Source organism: Trachurus trachurus, assembly GCF_905171665.1.
Source record: "Trachurus trachurus genome assembly, chromosome: 19".
In the NCBI taxonomy this organism is placed as follows: domain Eukaryota; kingdom Metazoa; phylum Chordata; class Actinopteri; order Carangiformes; family Carangidae; genus Trachurus; species Trachurus trachurus.
Genome location: NC_139913.1, coordinates 5,134,536 through 5,154,874, shown reverse-complemented (window position 1 = coordinate 5,154,874; position 20,339 = coordinate 5,134,536). Strand labels below are relative to the sequence as shown.

At 41.5% G+C, this 20,339-nt stretch overlaps 2 protein-coding genes across 2 annotated transcripts in view; both read right to left on the bottom strand.

Moving 5' to 3' along the window:
• Positions 1 to 12,430, bottom strand: part of meox1 (mesenchyme homeobox 1) — a 138,101-nt gene extending 125,671 nt beyond the window's left edge. The window contains exon 1 of the mRNA XM_083994604.1: positions 12,421 to 12,430. The gene's annotated coding sequence lies outside the window, so the exon portion shown is untranslated. The remainder of the gene's footprint in view (positions 1 to 12,420) is intronic.
• dusp3a (dual specificity phosphatase 3a) lies at positions 5,640 to 19,104 on the bottom strand (the record flags this gene model as incomplete). The annotated part of the gene is made up of 3 exons (XM_083994611.1): positions 5,640 to 5,869; positions 11,409 to 11,641; positions 18,908 to 19,104. 3 exons carry the CDS (start codon positions 19,102 to 19,104, stop codon positions 5,640 to 5,642), a joined length of 660 nt encoding a protein of 219 aa, XP_083850737.1.
• Between the last annotated feature and the right edge of the window lie 1,235 nt (positions 19,105 to 20,339).

Genomic DNA, 20,339 nt, shown 5'->3' with positions numbered 1-20,339 from the left:
GTCTTTGTTTTTTTTAAATAGGGCCGACTTCATTGTTGTTGTGTGGTTTGGGGTTCATGATGAGGTGATGGGAAAAAAAATACATGCACTAGTTTGGTTTTTCTACTTGAAAATGATCTCAGATTTGATTTGGACTACTGCGATTTCCCCCCCAAGAGGAAGCAGTGAGTCAGTGTGTAGCAGTAGATGAGTGAAGTGTGCGACTTTTACAGATCTGAGACATTTTCAAGTGTATGAGATGACAAAATGACAGAGGAGCTTGGGGCTGGAGGGGACGGGGGGTCAGAGTGGACAGGAACAGCCGGCACTGAGGCGACCACTGGGAGCCAGAAAACGCAACAACAACTGCGCTCATGTTCCCACTCAGGGGTCGTTTTTTTTTTTAAAGTTTTACCCTCGACTCCAACTCCCTGTGATAATATCCTGCCTTCTCCTTTTCGGCCAATCAAGAGTCCGAGGCTGTAGCAGCAGCACTGGACATTTCAATTCATCGCTGCATAAACACACGGCCTAAAAATGGCTCCTCTGGCTGTATTTATGTAAATTTTATTTTTTTCCCAAAGACCCTTCACATTGCTACACACACATTTGGCTGGTGGTTTGCTTCAAAATTACGTCAGACTGCAACTATAGATGATGGTTATTTCTCAGAAGTGATGTCTACACACAGTCTTTTAATAGACTAATACTGGAGCATACCTTTCCTTAACAATTAACCAATTATCAAATGCCAATATTTGATTAATTATCTGTTCAACGAGTAAGCAATTAATCATAAACTATCAACATTTGGCATTCAGATCTAGAGCAAAATGAGTCCAAACAAACAAATAAAAAATAATTAAAGGTCCTATATCATATAAAGGTTGATGTTCATGTGTTGTTTCATAATAAATCAACTCTAGGTTCTGTATTAATACTGTGAAAGTATCAAAGACTCAATCCACAGAGAAATGCACACAGCCTGTGTTCAGGAAAAAAATGAGCCATCAAGACTTCCTGTAACTCTGTGATGTCACAACAAACAACAGTCCTGAGCCACGCCCCCCTGGAGACCACCACCCAACAACTCGCAGGATTTGGTTTCAGAGAGAGTTTAGAAAAGGAAATAAAGTAAATATCTTTGCCTGTACTGTAAGTAATGCAAGATAACGTTGTGCCAATAGGTTAAAGAAAGACTGAACAGCTCCCCCTGGTGGAGCCTGCAGCCTGCTAAATCAGAGGTGGGTTACTGTAAGAGGCCGGTCCAGTGCGCTGCTGCTGCTGCTGCTGCTGCTGCTGCTGCTGCTGCTACAAACACTGCATTGAAACTGAAAAGTGCAGCTGGAGAATCACTTCATTCTCATCCAGAGAGAAAAAGCCAGAAATTTTCCAACTCCTGTCAGGAAAGAAAGGTCGAGCTATAAATGTTCTGAAGCACCATAAGAACAGATGAAAGCATGAGTGTAACCCTGGATGTGATGACATGTTCGCAGTTAAGGTCATACGCCGGACAAAACCCGTATGCATCTTATGCTGCCACCTGCATCTTGCTAGTATATCATGAATAAATCAGCATCACCATGGCAACTTAAACACTAGTAAACACGATGATTTCATGCCTCAGTATCCCAGCTAAGTTTGCAAAAAAAAGAAAGAAAAAAAACTGCAGGTTTTGCACAATTGTGACAAGCCATCACAATTACACAGAACATTTTACATGCACATCATATTTAAATATTAATGTCCATGTAATTAACCGTGAAACAAGAAAAAAAAATGGAGTAGCTACTCTGTGATGTCATATACAAATATAACATGATAATAGGACTTAAGACATACTGACGATACCTACACGTTATAGACACATTGCTTATACATTCATATATGTCAACACTTAAATATGTATATACAGTATACATGTATATATTCATATGTATACAGATATATCAAAGGAGGAATAAATAGTGCCATTAATGAGGTGAGACAAATCTAGTTTCCATTTTCCCCTCTAGTGAGAAGACTATCCCCCCTGGATTCATGCTAACGTGCCCCAGGCTGTTTGTTCTGGAGGAATATGCAATCTAATGTGTGGGACATAGAGGCTGGACGAGCGGCGCTCCTGTCTGAGTGCAGCGTGCAAAACTGAGTTTCCATCTCACACTCCTGGTGCAGGATTTAAAAAAAGAAAAAAAAAAAAAACACTCCACATCTCTGTCCTGCCTGACACTAGGTCTAGTTTACAGTATTACGCCCAGTGTTTTTAAATACAGTGTCTCTCAAAAACGTACTGTTAAAACTACCGTTGCCTAATAATGTTAACAAACTAACTACAGCCTGAATACTCATATTTAATTAAATGTGATTACATTCTATATATCTGATTGGGTATTGACATATATTGCAATGCTTGAGTACATATACGAACAGAAACATAACAAAACAAAAGGCTTTGACCTCGTGTGTGCATAAAGTCAGGCATATTAAGTTACTGTATGACACACACACACACTTTTGGGGGGAGGGGAGGGGGTGAGACACGTGACATGTTTGTGTATGGACCTCTGACAAACTGTGTTGATGAAACAGTGGTGTTGGATACTGGCCGAATGGCTGTGTCAGGGAATTGGCAGTGGACAACTCTCTGGCGTGATGACTGGAACGTTCTGGTGGAAGTAGTGGGCGGCGTCCTTCTGCTTCGGACAGTTTGAAAACTGAAGGCCTCTAGTTTGACGGTGGTAAAGCGGCACGATCGGCTTTTTTTTTTTGTGTGTGTGTGGGTGTGCTATGGATCCAAATATGATTCACGTTTGAAGGAAACTTTAATCACGACTATCGAGGGAGCAGTAGAAACACTGAATTCCCCTTATAAAGCAATCAACCAGGTATATGAGTTTACACATAGAGGCGAATGGCAGGAAAAAAAGATCCAAGACCATGCTCAAAACTCACCTCTTCAAATTAGTTTGCCTGTTTTATTGCTGTTTTATTCTGACTTTGCTCTATTTTATGATTTTTAAAAGTGTGAAGTGTCTTTGAGCATTTGTAAAAGCACTTACAGTAACACTTTATAATACGTACACACCATTAAGCATTAATTTATAACATATGAATACTCATTAGTATGTAGTTTATAAACACAGTTAAAAAATGTTTTACTCATCATTGATAAGCACTAACTTTATATAAACTACATACTAATGGGTATTCATGCATTATAAATGTAGAATTCAGTATTTATTAATGCTTAACTAATGCTTAGTGTGTACTTATTATAAAGTGTTACCACGCTTACAAATAATATTTATTATTATCATTATTTTAAAAAATCAGATGCTGCCTTCATTTAAAACAAAGAGCAGCTGTTTTTTTCCGTGTTATGCAGAAGCAAACATGAAGAAAATAAGATTTACCAGGGAAATACTCAGGAAATATTTTAAATACATGAAGATTAAAGAAGATTTGACTAAAGGTCTTAGTGCTGTGTATCTGCAGCCCACCCAGTGAAGGAAGGCAGCATGAGGGAGAGCAGCAGGATGCGTTCAGGCACGGTGCTGAGTGTAGGTCAGAGTGTTGGTTTTGGCAGCGATCACAGCCCCAACGCATAATCACTGTAGTTATGTGAATAAAACAGAGGAAAAGACTTAAAGTGGTTTGTGTGCGAGTGAAACCGCAGCGATTACGTCGTGTCCTGTGTGGACAGCTGGACTCATTAAAATAATGACCTGTCATGAGTGTGTGAGACACAGGACTGCAAAATGCACTTGAAAGACCTCCTGTGTTGGCGCACTGAATCCGTTCATCCTACCAGGTACTTTCTAAATCTTTATAGGAAATATTTTGAGTTTAAAAACGACCGACATCCTTCTGAAGACACAAACTGAACCTGCAGGTTGCGTTAAAACTAAAACCACGATTAGGCCAACTTACTTTACCAGTGTAAACATCCATTTTACATCCCGGATGAATGGTATTTATATAAAAGACAGTCAACTACATGGAGTATAACAGAAAAATATAATAACTTGTAATTAAATTTGTAACTAAGCTCATTTGAAAATGTGGGAAAACCCTTTTCTTCTCCCTAAGATGATATCCAACCCAGTTTACTATCCTCGGATTAATCGCACTGTTCTTCGTCTTGTGTGGAGGATGACTGAGCTCAATGACAAACTAGAAATCATCATATTCAGCTTTTCTGAACAACATGGCGGCTACATGCGACACACACACACACACACACACAGCTCATTATTTTTAATTAGCTCGACCTTTGCTGTCGACGGCGCCGGCTTCACTGACTCTGCAGCTCTGCATCGAGTACCGCTGTCAAACTAGAGGCCGAGAGTGAAGGAGCTGAGATGCTACGTAGAGCTACAGCTTGCTTGTTTTGTTTTTTATTTTTTATTTGATGCAGTAGAGTGTGAATCTTTGTGTTTGTGCATTACATATCTGCCCCTACGGGAAGAGGATTGTAAGGATTGGTGGTGGTGGGCAAACAAAAGTCTGAGGGGCTTTTTTTTTCTCAGTTTTCCTGGAATGTTTGGGATTTCCCTCCATCCATTCACACATCACTGTCTGTAATGTATAACCTTTTGTCTACAGTTTGCATCATGTGAGGCCACTGACTTATTTAGGAGTCTACTTTTAAACTCCTGCTGGCGGAGATATCGCTGACATTCCCGGCAGTGGAAAACTATGGAATGATTGTGCTATAATCTTGTATATATTATATATAGAAGTATTTAAGGACATTTTAAAAATCAGGGCGAAAAGTTTTCACCATCTTAACTTGTGGGAAGTGATGGAATGCTTTAAGTAGCTCAGCTCAAAACTGACAGAAATCTAGAGCTTTCAGGTACTCGCAGTTAAGACGTCTGCACGTCTGTGTGGTGTAGAGGTAAAAAAAAACGGGACGAGGGATTTGTCTGTATTAAGTATTTGAGATCACACTCTTTGTAGGAGCGGGGAGAGGACTAACAGATGTCCCCTCCCAGAGCAGCAGAGAGACGTAGACTAAAGATCTGAAAGAAAACAACACGTATATGTCTGTGAGATTTAGGGCTGGGTTTTAAAAAAATCGATTTTCCGATTTATATCGATCTTCGTTTGAAAGATCCGATATCGATTCATAAAATCCTTAGATCGATCTCTTTAATGTACGACACTGCACTGTTGCACTGTTTACTTCTGGAGTGGGTCATGTTAAATAAATGTGCATTAATGTAACTGCTTTTTCTGTCAATTTAATATAAACATGAATGTTTTTTTGTGTATTAGTTTTGTAAAAATCTCAGCAAATTGGTATTAAAACTGGAATATCTCCAAATGAATCAATATCGAATCGAATCGGGACCTTGTGAATCAGAATCAAATCAATAAATCAGTAGCGATACCCAGCCCTATGAGATTGTATGTATGTATGTGTGTGTGCATGTATGTATGTATGTATGTATGTATGTATGTGTGTGTGCATGGGGAATAATTATCTACACAGATAAATGCATGTATGTACGGTATGTTTGTGTTTTGGAATACCCCTGGTGTCAGATGGGTGCTGGTTTAGTCTGGGCGGGGTCCGTCTCCCGAGAGCAGCTGAAGCCTGTGAAAGGCATGATGGGAGGAGGAGACAAGAGGGCAGAGAGAGCGTCCTCTTAACGTCATTTGGTCTTTAGTTTCCCCACCTCGCCGTTCAGCTTGCCCTCCTTTGCCAGCTTCTCGTTGAGTTGGCACAGTTGGCGAAGGAAGCCGTCGTTGGGGCCGATCTCTCTCTTATGCCTCACAGTGGCCACCGCCAGCCGGGCATCCATTTTGTGGCGCAGCATGAGGTAAGCAACGACCATGGTGGGAGAGCGGCTGTAGCCTTCTCTGCAGTGTACGTACACCTTCCCTGCGGGACGACACACGGGTACAGAAATAGAACGGGATGAGTGCCGTAACCGTATGTGGTGCAAGGCTGAATTTACAGAGAAATGTGTCTATGAGTCAGATTAAAAAAGGAGAGGTATCAAACTATACACACTGCTGTCAACACACCCCACAAAAATCCACAATGCATAAGTCTATCTCTCATTTCCCCCTGTCTGTGGCTCTTAAATCCAAAACCTTTCATTCCTACTGAAGCCTTAAATCTTGAAACGCAGCTCTAGACCCTGTGCTTTTATTTAGAGGAGGGCTGAATAATCCCCTAACGCAGTAACAGACACTGTTTTTAGAAAACATTACTCAAACATAAAGTAACAGCAAACTAGTTGGGGACATATTTCAGCTGTGGATCAAAACTTTTTTGGTCCCTAATGAGCATTTACAACGGCAGAAAGGAATATTCATCATATATAAAAAATACAGTATAATAGATATCTTAATTTATGTGTTGTAGCTGCAACTTTTTGTATCTCTCTAGTGAATACTGGTGGAGCAACAGGTCACATTATCAGTCTGTTGTTGTCATTTCAGTCCAGTCAAGCTACAAAGCCATGATGGCTATTGCTTTCCTTCATGTCCATATTGTGATGACAGTTCCTATGATGCTTAACAATACATGAATCATGTATGTGCATTCAGATTTGTGTGATACTTGAACATAAACTACAATAAACATAAACCATAAACCAAAAAGAGCAAAAAATCATTAAAAGGAATAAATATAAATGTTAAAAGTCGAGGTAATGTGAAAAAACAGACAGTGTCTCTACATTATGGTGGCTATATAATCTGTAGGACTCTGGCTGAAGAAACAAAAAGAGGAAGAAAAATGAGGGAAGAAAGAAAAAACAAATTAACAAAAGAAAACTGGAGAGAGGGGAGTTGTTGGGGAACATATGCAGGGACCAAACCTGCCTAGCGCAGCATCTTCTACGCCAGGAGATGCAAATATAAGACCTGACCTCTGCTGCAGACTCGGCAAAGTCAATCATCTTCACTGCACCTGCATCCTACAGGGATGTCTCAGCCCTGCATAAGACCGTGTGCTCTGTGTGTGTGTGCGTGAGTGTGTGCTCGCAACGAACACATGAATATCCCCCCTCCCGTCCTATATAATATTCGTATTCTTGGCCCTGTTTGTCACAGTTTGTGTGTTCCCTTCTAAGATGTGTCTCTATGAAACTTTAACTTTCATTACAGACTACCCAAAACCCCCATGAGGGATTTAACTTGGCAACCTTCACAGAGCAGCTGATGTGTGTGTGTGTGTGTGTGTGTGCCGGCCGGGCTCAGGTCAGATCTGCAGATTCTGCACTTTATTTGAAACTCAACACCACTCTGTGTCCCTCTCTCTTCGTATTATCCCCCAACATCTCTCTCTCCTCTCTCTCTCCTGTGTTGTACAGTCTCCTCCCGTCCTCTGTTCTCCATCCAGAGCAGCGCTGCTCTGCCAATGAAACGACCTCTTCAATACCTAATCACCCAGCCTGCCACAGATCAATGTTGATTCCCACTGTATCCTCTTGTTAGACACAGAATCCAATCCGTGGCTCACAACTTCACTCATTTTCTCACTCCATCGCTCACTATCTGTCAGATTCTTTCTCCTCTTTGGTTTTTTTTTTTCTTTTCATCACTCACACACAACAATAACCAGTCGAGGGAGTCAGCAGCATCACACTCATGTCTAGTGAACCTCTCCTTCCTTTTTCATTATCAAAAGATTTAAGATTAAACATACCGATCATTTTGCTACCAATCATATACTGTATAAGGCTGGGTTAAAGAATTGTCTATTTTTATTCATATCGATCTTCATGTGAAGGATGATCGATCTTGTAATGTATGCCATTTCCTGTTTCCTCCGTTAGTCTTGCGAGATCTGAGCATCTGCAGACGCGATCATGTTGCTGTACGTTTTGTTGTGTCCAGTCACTGCTGAAATGTACACACTGCCTGCAGTAGTTGAATTATCACCCACGACTGTACCGAAGAGTTGCACTGTTTACTTCTACGGTGGGTCATGTTGAATATATGTGCATTAACGTCACTGCTTTTGGGTCCATTTTTAATGTAAACATTCATATTTTTAATAATGCACCAGGTTAGAGTTCCATCTTTGTACAATTTGCAGCATTATCTCTGTACAAATCTCTTTCATAACCAAGCAAAAACTCTAAATGAATTAACATCGAATCGAATGAGGACAGATAGACGTATGCAGAATGAGCTTGTAAACACAAACACTTACATACTGCAACCTCAAGTCTTCAATATTGCATTGCAGACCCAAAGGAACAGCGCATCACTGCAGTCTCTCATTATAATCCTGGACCTATGACCTTTACAGAGCTTTGAGCTGGGCGGTGGGGGGGGTGGGTCAGAAAATGTCAAAGATAATGTTACACATAGGACAATGTCAGACTACACCGATACCAGGCAGCAGGCGGAGGTGAGATGCTTTCTCCTATTTCCGCTCCTCCTCCATCATGCTCATCCTCTCCTCTCTCCTCCGCTGCCCTTGTTACAGTCGCTCTTCACTCTCTCCACCTTTTGCTGAAACTGCCGGAGAATTAAGACGCTTTTCTGTGTCACAGCTGACAATAAATCCATGCCATAAAATACAGGGTGCAGCGCACTAATTAGACACATTGCTCACATGCTGTGACAATTGCACTAAATTTAGATGCAGCTTTGGGAGAGCTGGGGAAAGATTTTTTTTTTTTGGTGGTGTGGGGCTGAAGTCTCCTGGGATCCAGTGTTTCCACAATCTGAACAACCTGCCGCAGAATATTTAGATAAATCAAACGGCTAATTTAGGACTCATTCCCCAAGTGACCTCTGATTTCATTGTACTTGTTGTTTTATTCTGTGACCGTAGAATAAAAGTGTCACAGCACTTGTTAAACATGACTAAGCTATTGTAGAAAAAGGGAGGTGGTTTGAGCTTTGGTGCTACAGGTGCATGAGACGCTCTAACAATGTTGACGTCCAGGGATGTGATCTGATAATGGAATATGGAGCAGGGCTCAGGAGTGTGTCAGATTTAGCCTGAGATGCTCGGGGCCGTCACAATCATCCCCTTTCTTCACTTTCAAGATCCACGGCATTGAAGCATATTAAGACTGACTCATTAAAAGATGCCTTCAATGTCCGACCCCTTTGTCAAGCCGGTTAACAAGAGGAGCTTATTTGCATGTCTCAGTGAAAAAAGACATTATGTCCCCCTTTGAAGTGCTCTACCATTGTTAAGACACTGCTTGGTGCAAGAGCTGCTTCATTACTAACAACCAGTGCAATTACAGCGTTGTCTAACCATTATAAAACTGAGCTACCACATAAAAATACAGCAGACCTGTCCAGTTTTACATAGGGAAAGTAAGAGAGCTGCAACTATGATTAAAGGGATGTTCAACATTTTGGCAAATTCTCCTCTCACCATAAACCCTATAGTTATAGCAGCAGGTTCATTACCTTTGGTTTTCGGTGCATGCATGTTGTTTTGAGATCAGCAGGGCAGAGACGCAAGCTGCTCAGTGAACACAATGGAAACTCATCAAATACACAATCCAACAACTCAACAAAAGTTGTGACCTGCACATTCGCCACACTATGATATAATCATCATGTATAATTATGTAACTTAACAACACATGAAGCTTTTGAAATCACATCCGTGTCTGGAATGTAGTTCCGGCTATGCATTTATCAACATTTTGGAGGATTTGCCAAAATGTTTAATTACCCCTTTAAATATTTCTTATAATGTGGTGCTTTAATCTCCGTTCAGCATACAAAAAAATAATAAAATAATATTCATGCGTCGAGTTTCCCTCTTTGTGTCATTGGCAGTCCTACACTGTCACATAACGTCAGTACGTCCCCAGACACTCCTTCAAGCCCAACAACAGCCAGAAAAGCACACAACAACAACCACATGCACAACTACCTGACAACCGCCATAATATAATAAAAGAAAATAAGAAGAAGTCGTTCAGTTTCAGCAAAGATACTCTATTTACCGTTCATAAACCGTCTTTGGTTTCAGAGCCAACAGGAAAAGAGAGAGCGGCAGGAACTCGGTGACTGGAGTTGCCTAGCAACGGCTTCAACTACCGCAGAGTTCGAAACTGGAGTTTCCTCAACAGTTGTTTCTGAAAGGACGGGACACTGCTTCTACATGTTCCCCAGCAGGAGACGTGCACTGCACTCACAACAACATGTAAGTACGTGTTTCATTAACCTAATCACCGCGTTCACCGAGTTAGCGGGAAGCAGTACTGAAACGCCCCACAAAGACGCAAAAAAAAGAAACATAACATGCTATCCCCCGTTAGCTCGGTCCGGAGGAATTATCGATATTTTAGCTAGCTCGTTTTCCAGTTACTCTGAGCACAGAAGTGAAATTAAATCGGATGAGCACTCCTCACCTGGTATGCCTTCCGTCCGTACGTGTCCACAGATAAAGAGAAAGTATTCCAAGCCAGTAATATTGTCCAAACCGTTAAAAGCAGAACCTGCTATTTTACAGCTGTGCGAGCTAGTTAGCAAGCGAAAGGCGGGAGGAACGTCAACTTCCGGGAATCTGACCAATCAGAGCACACACACTGGGATGTGATTGGTCGGTTTCGGAGTAGGGGGGGGGGTTAAGGTTAAAAGTCTCTGAGCTCTTTCAAATCGTTTCAGAGGTTGAATAGGGAAAAGTATTAGATGTACAATAAGAAATATTACGTCTATTGAGCACTGAAGCACATAATGAGTTTCTCTGCTCAACTGTAAGGTGCTATAATTAGCATGTCCAACTATTTGCAAAGCTCAGCTTATCATTAGCAAACTACATTTGTTTGTTTTTTGGGGCGACTTCATGTTACGTCAAAAACAAAAACAACACAACAATCACATCTTGTGTGAAAGCTGATCCTAGATAGACTCAGAATTTACGGCTCTTTCCCATTTTTAATTGGATTTAGGGTATAGACATGGTTATGTTTGCCAGACACATCAGGTAGTCCTCATCCTTAAAGCCTTTTTCTTCAGCAATACAAAAACGATGCTGTTCCTTTATTTCCACGTCATCAGCTGGGAAAGGTGCAGACTTGAGACTTCTTGCCTGGGACACACAGCTTTTTTTATGAAGCCACCAAGTGCATATTTAAAGGCCCATTTACGGTCTTCTCATTTTAAAACGAGTCAGCTGGAAACATTAAAAAGTCATCCAGTGACTTTTTAATGTTTTAAACCAACTCCTGGAGCTGATTTTACCTCACACAGCTAACTAGCTGAAGGTCTGCAAGTGACAATCTCTGGCTAGAAATGTTTAAAATCAAGAGCCCAAAGAAGGACGTGTGCTCCCTTCCTCTATCACCATCACCAGTATATCTGTAAACTAGATTATGTTGCTATTGGTTCAAGTTCTGATTTACTATACAGATATTTTAAGGAATCAATGCCTGATGTGAATAATTTGACCAGTTATGCACCCAAAAGACTTCACATAAACTCACCTTTTCCATTATTGTGTGCTAGGGCCTTGTCGATAAAATCAGCCCCCTCCTCAAAGAAGGCACTGAGGTCGAACTGCTCTGTGTCGTTGGCCGGGATGCCGTGGTACGTGATGCCCGTGCCGGTGTAGAAGTCCACACTGGTGTTGACGTGCATGAAGGAGGTGCCCTCGGCCACGTTGAGGACGTGCGTCACTCCGAGTTTCTGCAGACGCATCGCATTCTGCGCTACAAACCTGGGTAAGGTGTAAAAAAAAATAATAATTAAGTTTGTTATCAGAGCTGAAAAATATGTTGATTTAATCACTGTAGCAAGGTGTTGATGTGTGTGACAAGTTTGCTGCAGAGACAAAGTTGATATAAATCTATAGGGAGCCTCTGTTGATGGTGTTGTTTTTTTTCTCCTCACAACACAAAATGATGAGTGCACAGCAGCAGAAAAAGACATCAGGGACAAATAACATCACTAATAATAACACCTGACAGACACTTTTTTGTCAGGAACGCAGCGTGTCAGCACAATTTATTTTTTAAGTGATATTTCAACATTACAGGTTGCTCCTGTCATGACTTCTCTACGTGCATTTCGGTGAACTCTGAGCTGGCAGCGTCACAGCATCTCTTGATATAAAAAAGCCAGATACTGTAAATCTGCAGGGAGGGGTAAACTCGTACGGTTGTGTGCAGATCCCAGAGGTGACATCTTGTTCACTCACACAGGTGTTTCCACTTGAATTAAGCTGGTCAGATCTCCGCTCCCGGTTGACGTTGAGCAAAGCCGAGCTCCTTCGTTTTATTATTCACACCTGTGCTTCCCCCTCCCCTCCCCCACCGCGAGACGTCAAAGTGTCTTCAGTGAAAAAAGGCCTATAAAAGTGATAAAGATGTTTGCTGTCTTGATATAACAGTTGCAAGCGCGAGCAAGGGGGAGCTGTAAATCTGTATACACACCCACACAGTCCTGAGGGGAGGCCTAATGAGGCAAAATAAGTTTAAACTGTACAGAAGGTGGGACAGGAGAGAGCACAGGCTTTCAAAGTGATGTAACGGAAGAAAAAGCTGCAACCGGAGAAGATTTGGCTGTTTTTGTTGCATAAATTACTTAAGTCACTGACAAGTGCATTGTGTATTGCTTCACTAAATGATTAATAATTTCAGCCGTAACGTTCAGCTCATGTTTGCGCCCGTGCAGGTGGCATGTGTCAGTTCATGTAGGTCGTGTATGCTCTGTTTTGTCTTTGTTTATGGTTTCAATTCCCGATTTTAAAGGCAGAACTAATAACAACGCTACGGGTTTGTAGCACTAGCTCAGTGAAAACTGTTCCAGCGCCATAAAGATGTGGTAGTCTGGCCTCCACTGGCTTATTCACCCTCATCCAACTCCTTTGGGATGAACTGGAGCACAGACTGTGAGTCATCCCACCTCACTGTTTGACCTTTTGTGGCTGAATGGGAGCAAATCCCTGCAGCCCGGCTCTGAAATCTGAAAGAAAGTAACTAAGAGTTGATATGACATGTCCTATTTCTAAGAGGTGTGTACAGAGAAAAGCAGAACACAGTAACAATAGTGTATTGATTCTGATGTATGAGATGAAGGAGAAGAAGAGAGAGGCAGGGAGGGAGGATGGGGAATGGTACGTGCAGGTGAAACAATGGTTCAAAGTTGCAGAGACAGATTTCTGAGAAATGACACTGTAGGGAGGAAAGAAGGAGGAGGAGGAAGGGAAGAAAAAAAAAAGACGATGCCATGGAAACACAGTTTTACATTAACTCATCTCAAGCAGGACCAGAAACAGAAAGAGACGTTAAAACATCTCTCTCCTCTGAGCCGGCTCCACTCCAGCAGCTTCACCTCCATCTCCAGCCGCTCTTCCAGGAAACAATAAATCTCTCGCTGCTTCCCTCTCACACTAATAAACTTGTCTTCAAGAACCACAATGCTGCATATTAGGCCTATGGCACAGAGAGCAAACACACCCATACGGCTTACAGACCATCACACAGGAATACAGCTAGGGTCTGGCTGCCTGGCTGCCTGGCTGGCTCAACGCCTGTGTCCACTGTTAATGATCCAACCTGGCCAAAGGCACTGCCCATTGATCCTGAATAAAATGCCTCTTTTGTATATGTTATATTAAAGTTTTATGAGACATTTAGTGTCTCTAATTAGCTCAATAGAAGATAAGTTTCTGCTTGTTTCCTGCAGGAGGAGAGATCAGTGATTTCATAAAACATCATCCACAAACCTGGAGCTGGTATAAAAGCCGTGGTTACTGGTACGATGCCAAAGTTACAGTATAAGGAAATATAAAGTATCTCATCTATATTTTCTTAACTTTTTTCTCAGAACCCAGAAGCATAAATCTTCTGGTAAAGTGCTCTGGCCTGACAGCGCCGTCTGCTTTTATTGCAATATCTGCTTACAGTCGATATGAAGCTGGTGAGGCGAGGCTAGGTGACCCTGGACAGCTCCCTAGAGGTGGTGGCTGCAAACCCCCCCCCCCCACCACCACCACCACCTTCTGCAAGAACTAATAAAAAATGTCCTCGCTGCCACCATTTTGCTTTAAAGGTACTTTATTGGTCACATATACAGCTAGTACAGTGAAATTCTTTACAGCCATAGGAGAGGAGATGAAGCAGCCCATCTGCTGGCGTGTCAGCCGCAGGGCACAGACTGTGAGACTGTGACAAGGACTCGCAGTCTGCATGCAAGATATTCATTCATTCATTCATGTTTGACCTTTTCATTCAGAGCCTGTTTGTGTATATTTAGACTAAGTGTGAGCTTGTGTGCATAAATGATTGAGCGCCTGCTTACAATGCAGTTATGAGCACTTCTTGCACAACAACGTGAAGTTTGTAATGTTGAAGCATGTGTGTGTGTGTGAAGTAGTGACGTCTGTTTCTGATGAGCAGCATTGTTCACAGTTACTGTACATCCCAGTGCAGAGGAGGAGCAGCGGGTTCAGTCGAGTTCACAGCCGACGGCTCCCTCCCTACTTACCTGGGCCTGTCCCTCCCTGCCTCCCCCTCCTCACCCTGGGATCTGCAGTCCCACAACATCCATTATTAAAGACCAGCTTCACAAAGAGCCAAAGTGTTCCTCAAAGCAAACAACCACACCTTAAGTCCGTCCCTGAGCTGCGCGCCGTGGTTTTAGAGTGCTGACTACTACTGATCTGAAAACAGCGGAGGGAGAGAGTGTGTGTGAGAGTTTGGAGAATACAGTTATAATCCATTTAGGGATGAGAACATTTCACTGACTCTCACACAAGTGCTGCGCTGGTCAAAGTCTTGTTTATTTAAATTACCCTTTGATAAACAGTTTAAACCCGCCGCGGGTTATAATCTGGAGGCTGCACAGACCGACTACTGTTTTCTTTAAAAGTTAATCGACAGCGCAATGGAAACATAAGAGACAAAAACATTTGAGATATGTGGAGCGATGAGGACATTATGTAATGTGTGACACAAACATAGATGCACTATTTCCATTAGATTTAGCACGTTAATATATTACATCATGTCATTACACCTGCTATCCAGGTAGAGAGCAGATGAAAATACACATTGTTGTGCATTTTCTTTGGCGAATTTCTTAAAATTTGTCATTTAAACCTTAATTTGTGCCTAAATTATCAGTGTCATCCTTGATATTACCTCAGAGCGGTGTCTGGGTGAGTCATTTTCAGCATTTAAAGGGTCTGAAAATCTGTTTTCTACGTTTTTATAGCGCTGTTGGACATGATGTTACAATGTAGAAACGTTTAAATCAACATGTGACAGTCGTGAGGTCACCAGGCCAAACCACACCCACACAGTCCGGATGAAACAGGTGTCGAGAGCTTTAGTTGACTTTAATATCTGATGTTTTTGAACTAAACGAACAGTTATTAATTATATTTAACTGTGTCATGGCCTGAAAATAAAAGCACTTTACATTTAAACTATATAATGGCCTAAAAAATGGTTAATGGGCCCAATTCACGGGGGACCTCCTGACTCGTAATTGGACTCAGGCCCATTAACTATTTTGCATTTTTATACATTTCAATAAAGATTTTCAAGGACGGATCTATTTCTAATTTGAGTCGTGTAACAGTAGCATCCAATCTGCACCTTATAGACCCTATTGTAGCTGTAGCTGTTGCTGCGTGTTAATCGGTGCATTTGTTTTGAAAGTTGTTTCCCTGCAAAATACACAATTTAAGTTGTAACAAGGTAAAACTAATAAGGCACATCAGCAGAAAAGGGCTGAGTGGGTCCCAGCGGTGGAAAACAAGGCGGGACAAGGTGCAGGCTTTAATCAACAATCGATACGGGTTCGCCCGCTGCAACATCACAGTGCAGCTTTAACACCGGCCTCCCTCTCGGACTCTGTGATAGACTTTAATATCAAAACACTTCACTTGTGGCCTCGAGTCAGAGAGACTAAAGCTAAATAATCAGAGAATATAATATAATCTCTTCATCAGACATCAGAGAGCGCGTTGGAGTCGGTCAGTCTGTGTGTGTGTGTGTGTGTGTGTGTGATATCGGCCTCAGCTGTGCACACGCCTGCCAGCGCTTTGCTTTGTTTGTTTGGAGACTTGGCCGGCCAGATTGGCATATTCACATTGATTTTGTTGTAGCTCTGAGGTACAGTAATGTGCTTGTATTTCGTCCCTCTCGCCCTCCTCCACCGCTCCGCTGGCAGCGGCTGGAGCCAAGTGATGGACTGCACAGAGACAAATTTCTCAGGGGTGGAGGGGGTGGGGGGGCATCCCTGTATCGCCTTTCTCTCTCTCTATACCGTGAATCTATAAGTGAGATTAAGAGCTGCTCCGTGAAAAGCTTCTATTACATTACAACTCAGCAGAATATATCTGAAAATTACATTTTCCATAACCCGTTCCTCTGCTGGCTGTTCCCTCTGATTTGACACTTGAAACCTGAAAATGATTTTTTCTTTTTTCGGGTTTGTTGGTGCAACTTTGGGTGTTTTTGTTTTGCTGCAGAGGAAGTGCGATCAGTGTGCCGACTCTCTGCTGTGTGTTTGATCTCGGCTCTGAGTGTCCCATATACAGTGTGAAGGAGTGTTTCCCCACATGTAGAGCGATCAGAGAGGCACCATGGGAATAATGCTCAACAACAGTGGCTCTGCAGATCACTCAAGTCTTTTATATTCTCTATACTTCTGAGTAAAAATGATACCTGAGATATCAGAAACGACTTTTTTCAATACCTAATTGTGACAGATATTAACTTTTCTGCTTCACTTAAAAACAAACAGTGCGTCAAACTGCAAGTTACTGATTTTGTTCTGGAAAAATGTGACTTTAATTGGAGTTACACCAATAAATTAGGCTGATAAGTCAATTTTTCAATGTAAAATGTCTCATTTAGAGTGTCACAAGATTATTATCAAGATTATTTATGTATACACAGGCTGCAATGATTATGTGCTTCTATTTGCAGCTTTTTATATGTGAGCCCTTTGTAATATCATTGTAAACCAAACCACTTTTGGACTATTGATCAGACAAAGTATGACAAAAGATGAGAAAAGGTGAATGATATTTATCAATATGTTTGACTTTTTATATTAAAAAAAAGTCATTAATAATGAAAATAATCACAACCTGATATATCATTATCTTCTAAATATCAATTTATCTATATCATTATCAGATTAAATTAATCTAGAATTGGACCTATTGATGCATGAGTACAAATCTGACTGATCTTTTAAAGCCGACTTTTGATATTTGACTATTTTTGGATATTTCTCACTATGGAAACGTTTCTAGTAAGAAATAAGGTTGAAAACACATGTTGTGCTGCCAAGTTTCCATCACTGATTTGTTTATTTCCATTTAAAAACATTATTTGATACTGTGAACGATGACCAATCTGCAGCCTTGACTGTACTGACTGTGTGTGTGTGTTTATCTCTTTATTATGCAGACAGATTATAACACACACACTGTGCACGAACTACCAGGAACTGACTTCACTGTAACACTGAGCTGTAAATTCCTAAAATGTCGACATGTTCATGACAAAGCCAATAGCAGCCAGTCAACCAACCAGCATGGATTTACGGTTCAGCCTCTGCTATGTTTAATATTCATATACACACATACACACACACACAGTATATCCACTGTATGTTGCACCGTGCACAGCTTGATAACAGCACTAGAGCTCAAGTTCTACTACAAAGTGGGTATTTATTTGTCCACTAATGTGATTACACACAAAGAAAACAATGCCTACGGTGTTTTAACGTTCTGCTGCTCAACATAAAAGTCTGTTCTTAGATTACACCGACCAGGCTTAGCACAGTGTGTAGTGGCCGATACACACAACGATATCACAAATGTGTTGGAGGTCATTTACTGTAGAAACTCAAACTCTGAGAACCGGCAGCATCATTTTTTAACTCTAAATGTGTCAGTCGGAGCTTGTTTCAATCAATTAATCAATTCATTGATTATCTGCCTGACACAATGACAAACACTTGGTTCCAGCCCGTTAATTGTGTAACTGTGAACATTTGTTGCATTCAACAACAACACTTTGGGCTTTAAGAAACTGTATCATCATCCTACATTTATTAAATGAATGTTAAGTTGTATAAATGATCGTTACAGTAGATCAGTTTATCAATGGATTTTAATCCAGATCAGTTTCTGATAAACAAGCAACCTGTCTGCTGGAGGAGGATTCCCCCCCCCCCCCCCCCCCACAAATCTGGCAACCCTCAAAAGTTGTTCTTTAATAGCTTAATTGCTTATGACTGAGCCATAAACCAGCAGTTAAATAGCTGTTTTACATCATCGATCGATTAATTAGGTGCCTAATTTAGCCCGAGCTGCGCATTTGTAGGTCACGGAGGTGCTGACAGCTAGGGAGGAGACGAGATGCTCGGTGGTGTTGATGAATGAAAACAAAGAGCTTTTTGTTTCTCCATGTGATATTGTTGTTGTGGCTCTGCAGCTGAGCGGAGAGGAGAGGAGAGGAGGGGAGGGGAGCGGCTTGATGAGGACGTGATTACACGGCGGCGCTGATATACTAATGATGGAGGGATGATCCACGGAGTGAGAGCAGCTCTTTGTGTCGCCCTTCACGTCTGAATCCCAGTTTTATAATAATAATAATAATAACATAGCTACACATAATATCAAATATCATTGTTCTGGCAGAGTGTTACACAACGGCCACCTGTGAGGCTGCTCGATCGGCCGCTGCTGTTTCGAGGACAGCCGGTTATTTGTTGACAACAACAGGCTGTCGCTCGGCTCGGCACCGGAATAACAAGCCGCCCTGAACTGTAGCTGCGCGACATTTGTTGTCATTGTCGGTGTTGAATAACCTGTCCTCCTACCTGTCTGTCAGTGTCACACACACACACACACACACCGCCACGGACAGCAACAGACTCACTCATCATCACGTCACATGTGAGCAGAGAGGGCGAGCCACTGACTGACTGACTGAGTGACTGAGTGACTCACGCGTTACCGATGTAGATCCTGGGGAAGACCTCGTTGAAATGCTGCGTGGGGAGGCTGTAGAAGCCGCTGCCGTTGGACAGCAGCTCGTTGAGTTGTTGGACGGTCACCTCGGCGGCTGCAGCCGGGACATCCGCCGGTGGCTGCTGCTGCTGCTGCTGCTGCTGCTGTTGTTTAGCAGGACTCAGGTGTTTCTTCATGGCTGCTCTGCTCTTATACAATTTTTATATGTGTTTTTTTTTTAATAAAAATGAAAGTAATTAATCTAAAACTAATGTTCAGTGACAGCCGGTGCCAGACTCGTGAGCCTCGTCCGGTTATTCTGCATTTTACCTCCGCACGTGAGCCCGTGCGCGCGCGCTGCCTCCTCGTCTGAAAGGTGTCTGATGAGGCGGGAGCCGAACAGCCTTTACCAACACGGTCAAGCTCACAGGAGGGGTAGGTAGAGGTTCCTGTGAAAAGTTTCACAATAAAACAGACAGACAGATAGATAGATAGACAGATAGATAGATAGACAGATAGATAGATAGATAGATAGATAGATAGATAGATAGATAGATAGATAGATAGATAGATAGATAGATAGATAGATAGATAGATAGATAGATAGCTTGTACATGCACATTGTTTTCATCAACTTTCACATATTAAATATTGGCTATATATCCATTACATATACGGTCAAAACCTGTAACATAAGATAATAAATTATTTTGAAAATGTAGGGTGAAGTCAGGTAAAATGGGCCACTTTTTGGTAAACGATTAATAAGACCATCAAAAATGCTATGCATGAAATCCATTGATATTTTTAAAAATCGACATAGGTCTCTTAAATGTTTCTGTGTGAAAAAAAAATTAAAAAGTATAATTATTTTGGAATTATGAGAGTTAAAGTATCGGGATATTCCCTCTCGAGGTACGATGAAGGTTCAGGTAAAATGGGCCAGCCGTTCAGTTAAATTGGGCCATGAGAGAACAACACAGTAATTTTAGCAGAAATCATTTAAATTTTAATAATTAATTGACACTACTACTAAACTACAACACTAAACTTAACATTAACAGTGAATACATAAGAGGTTGAAGACATTTTTTAATCTTAAAATGCATTTTAAAATTGCATGATCATGTTGTTGCTATGCTCTTTGTTAACTGACTATGTTATAGGCTCTTTTACTGTGTGTGTATGTGTGTGTGTGGCATTATAGATGCCATTTTTTCCCCCACAGTGCTAATGGCACCATGAGTGGCACTGACCAACCTTGGATATATATCTAACTTTGAACATGTTTTGCACCCTCAATTTCTGTGTAACTTCAGTGTAAGACTGTGTTTTGTATGTGACCCATTTTAGCTGAAATGCATGGCTCAATTTACCATGATGCATTAAGGTAAATTGGGCCACCCACAAAAAATGCATTTAAATTAAAAAT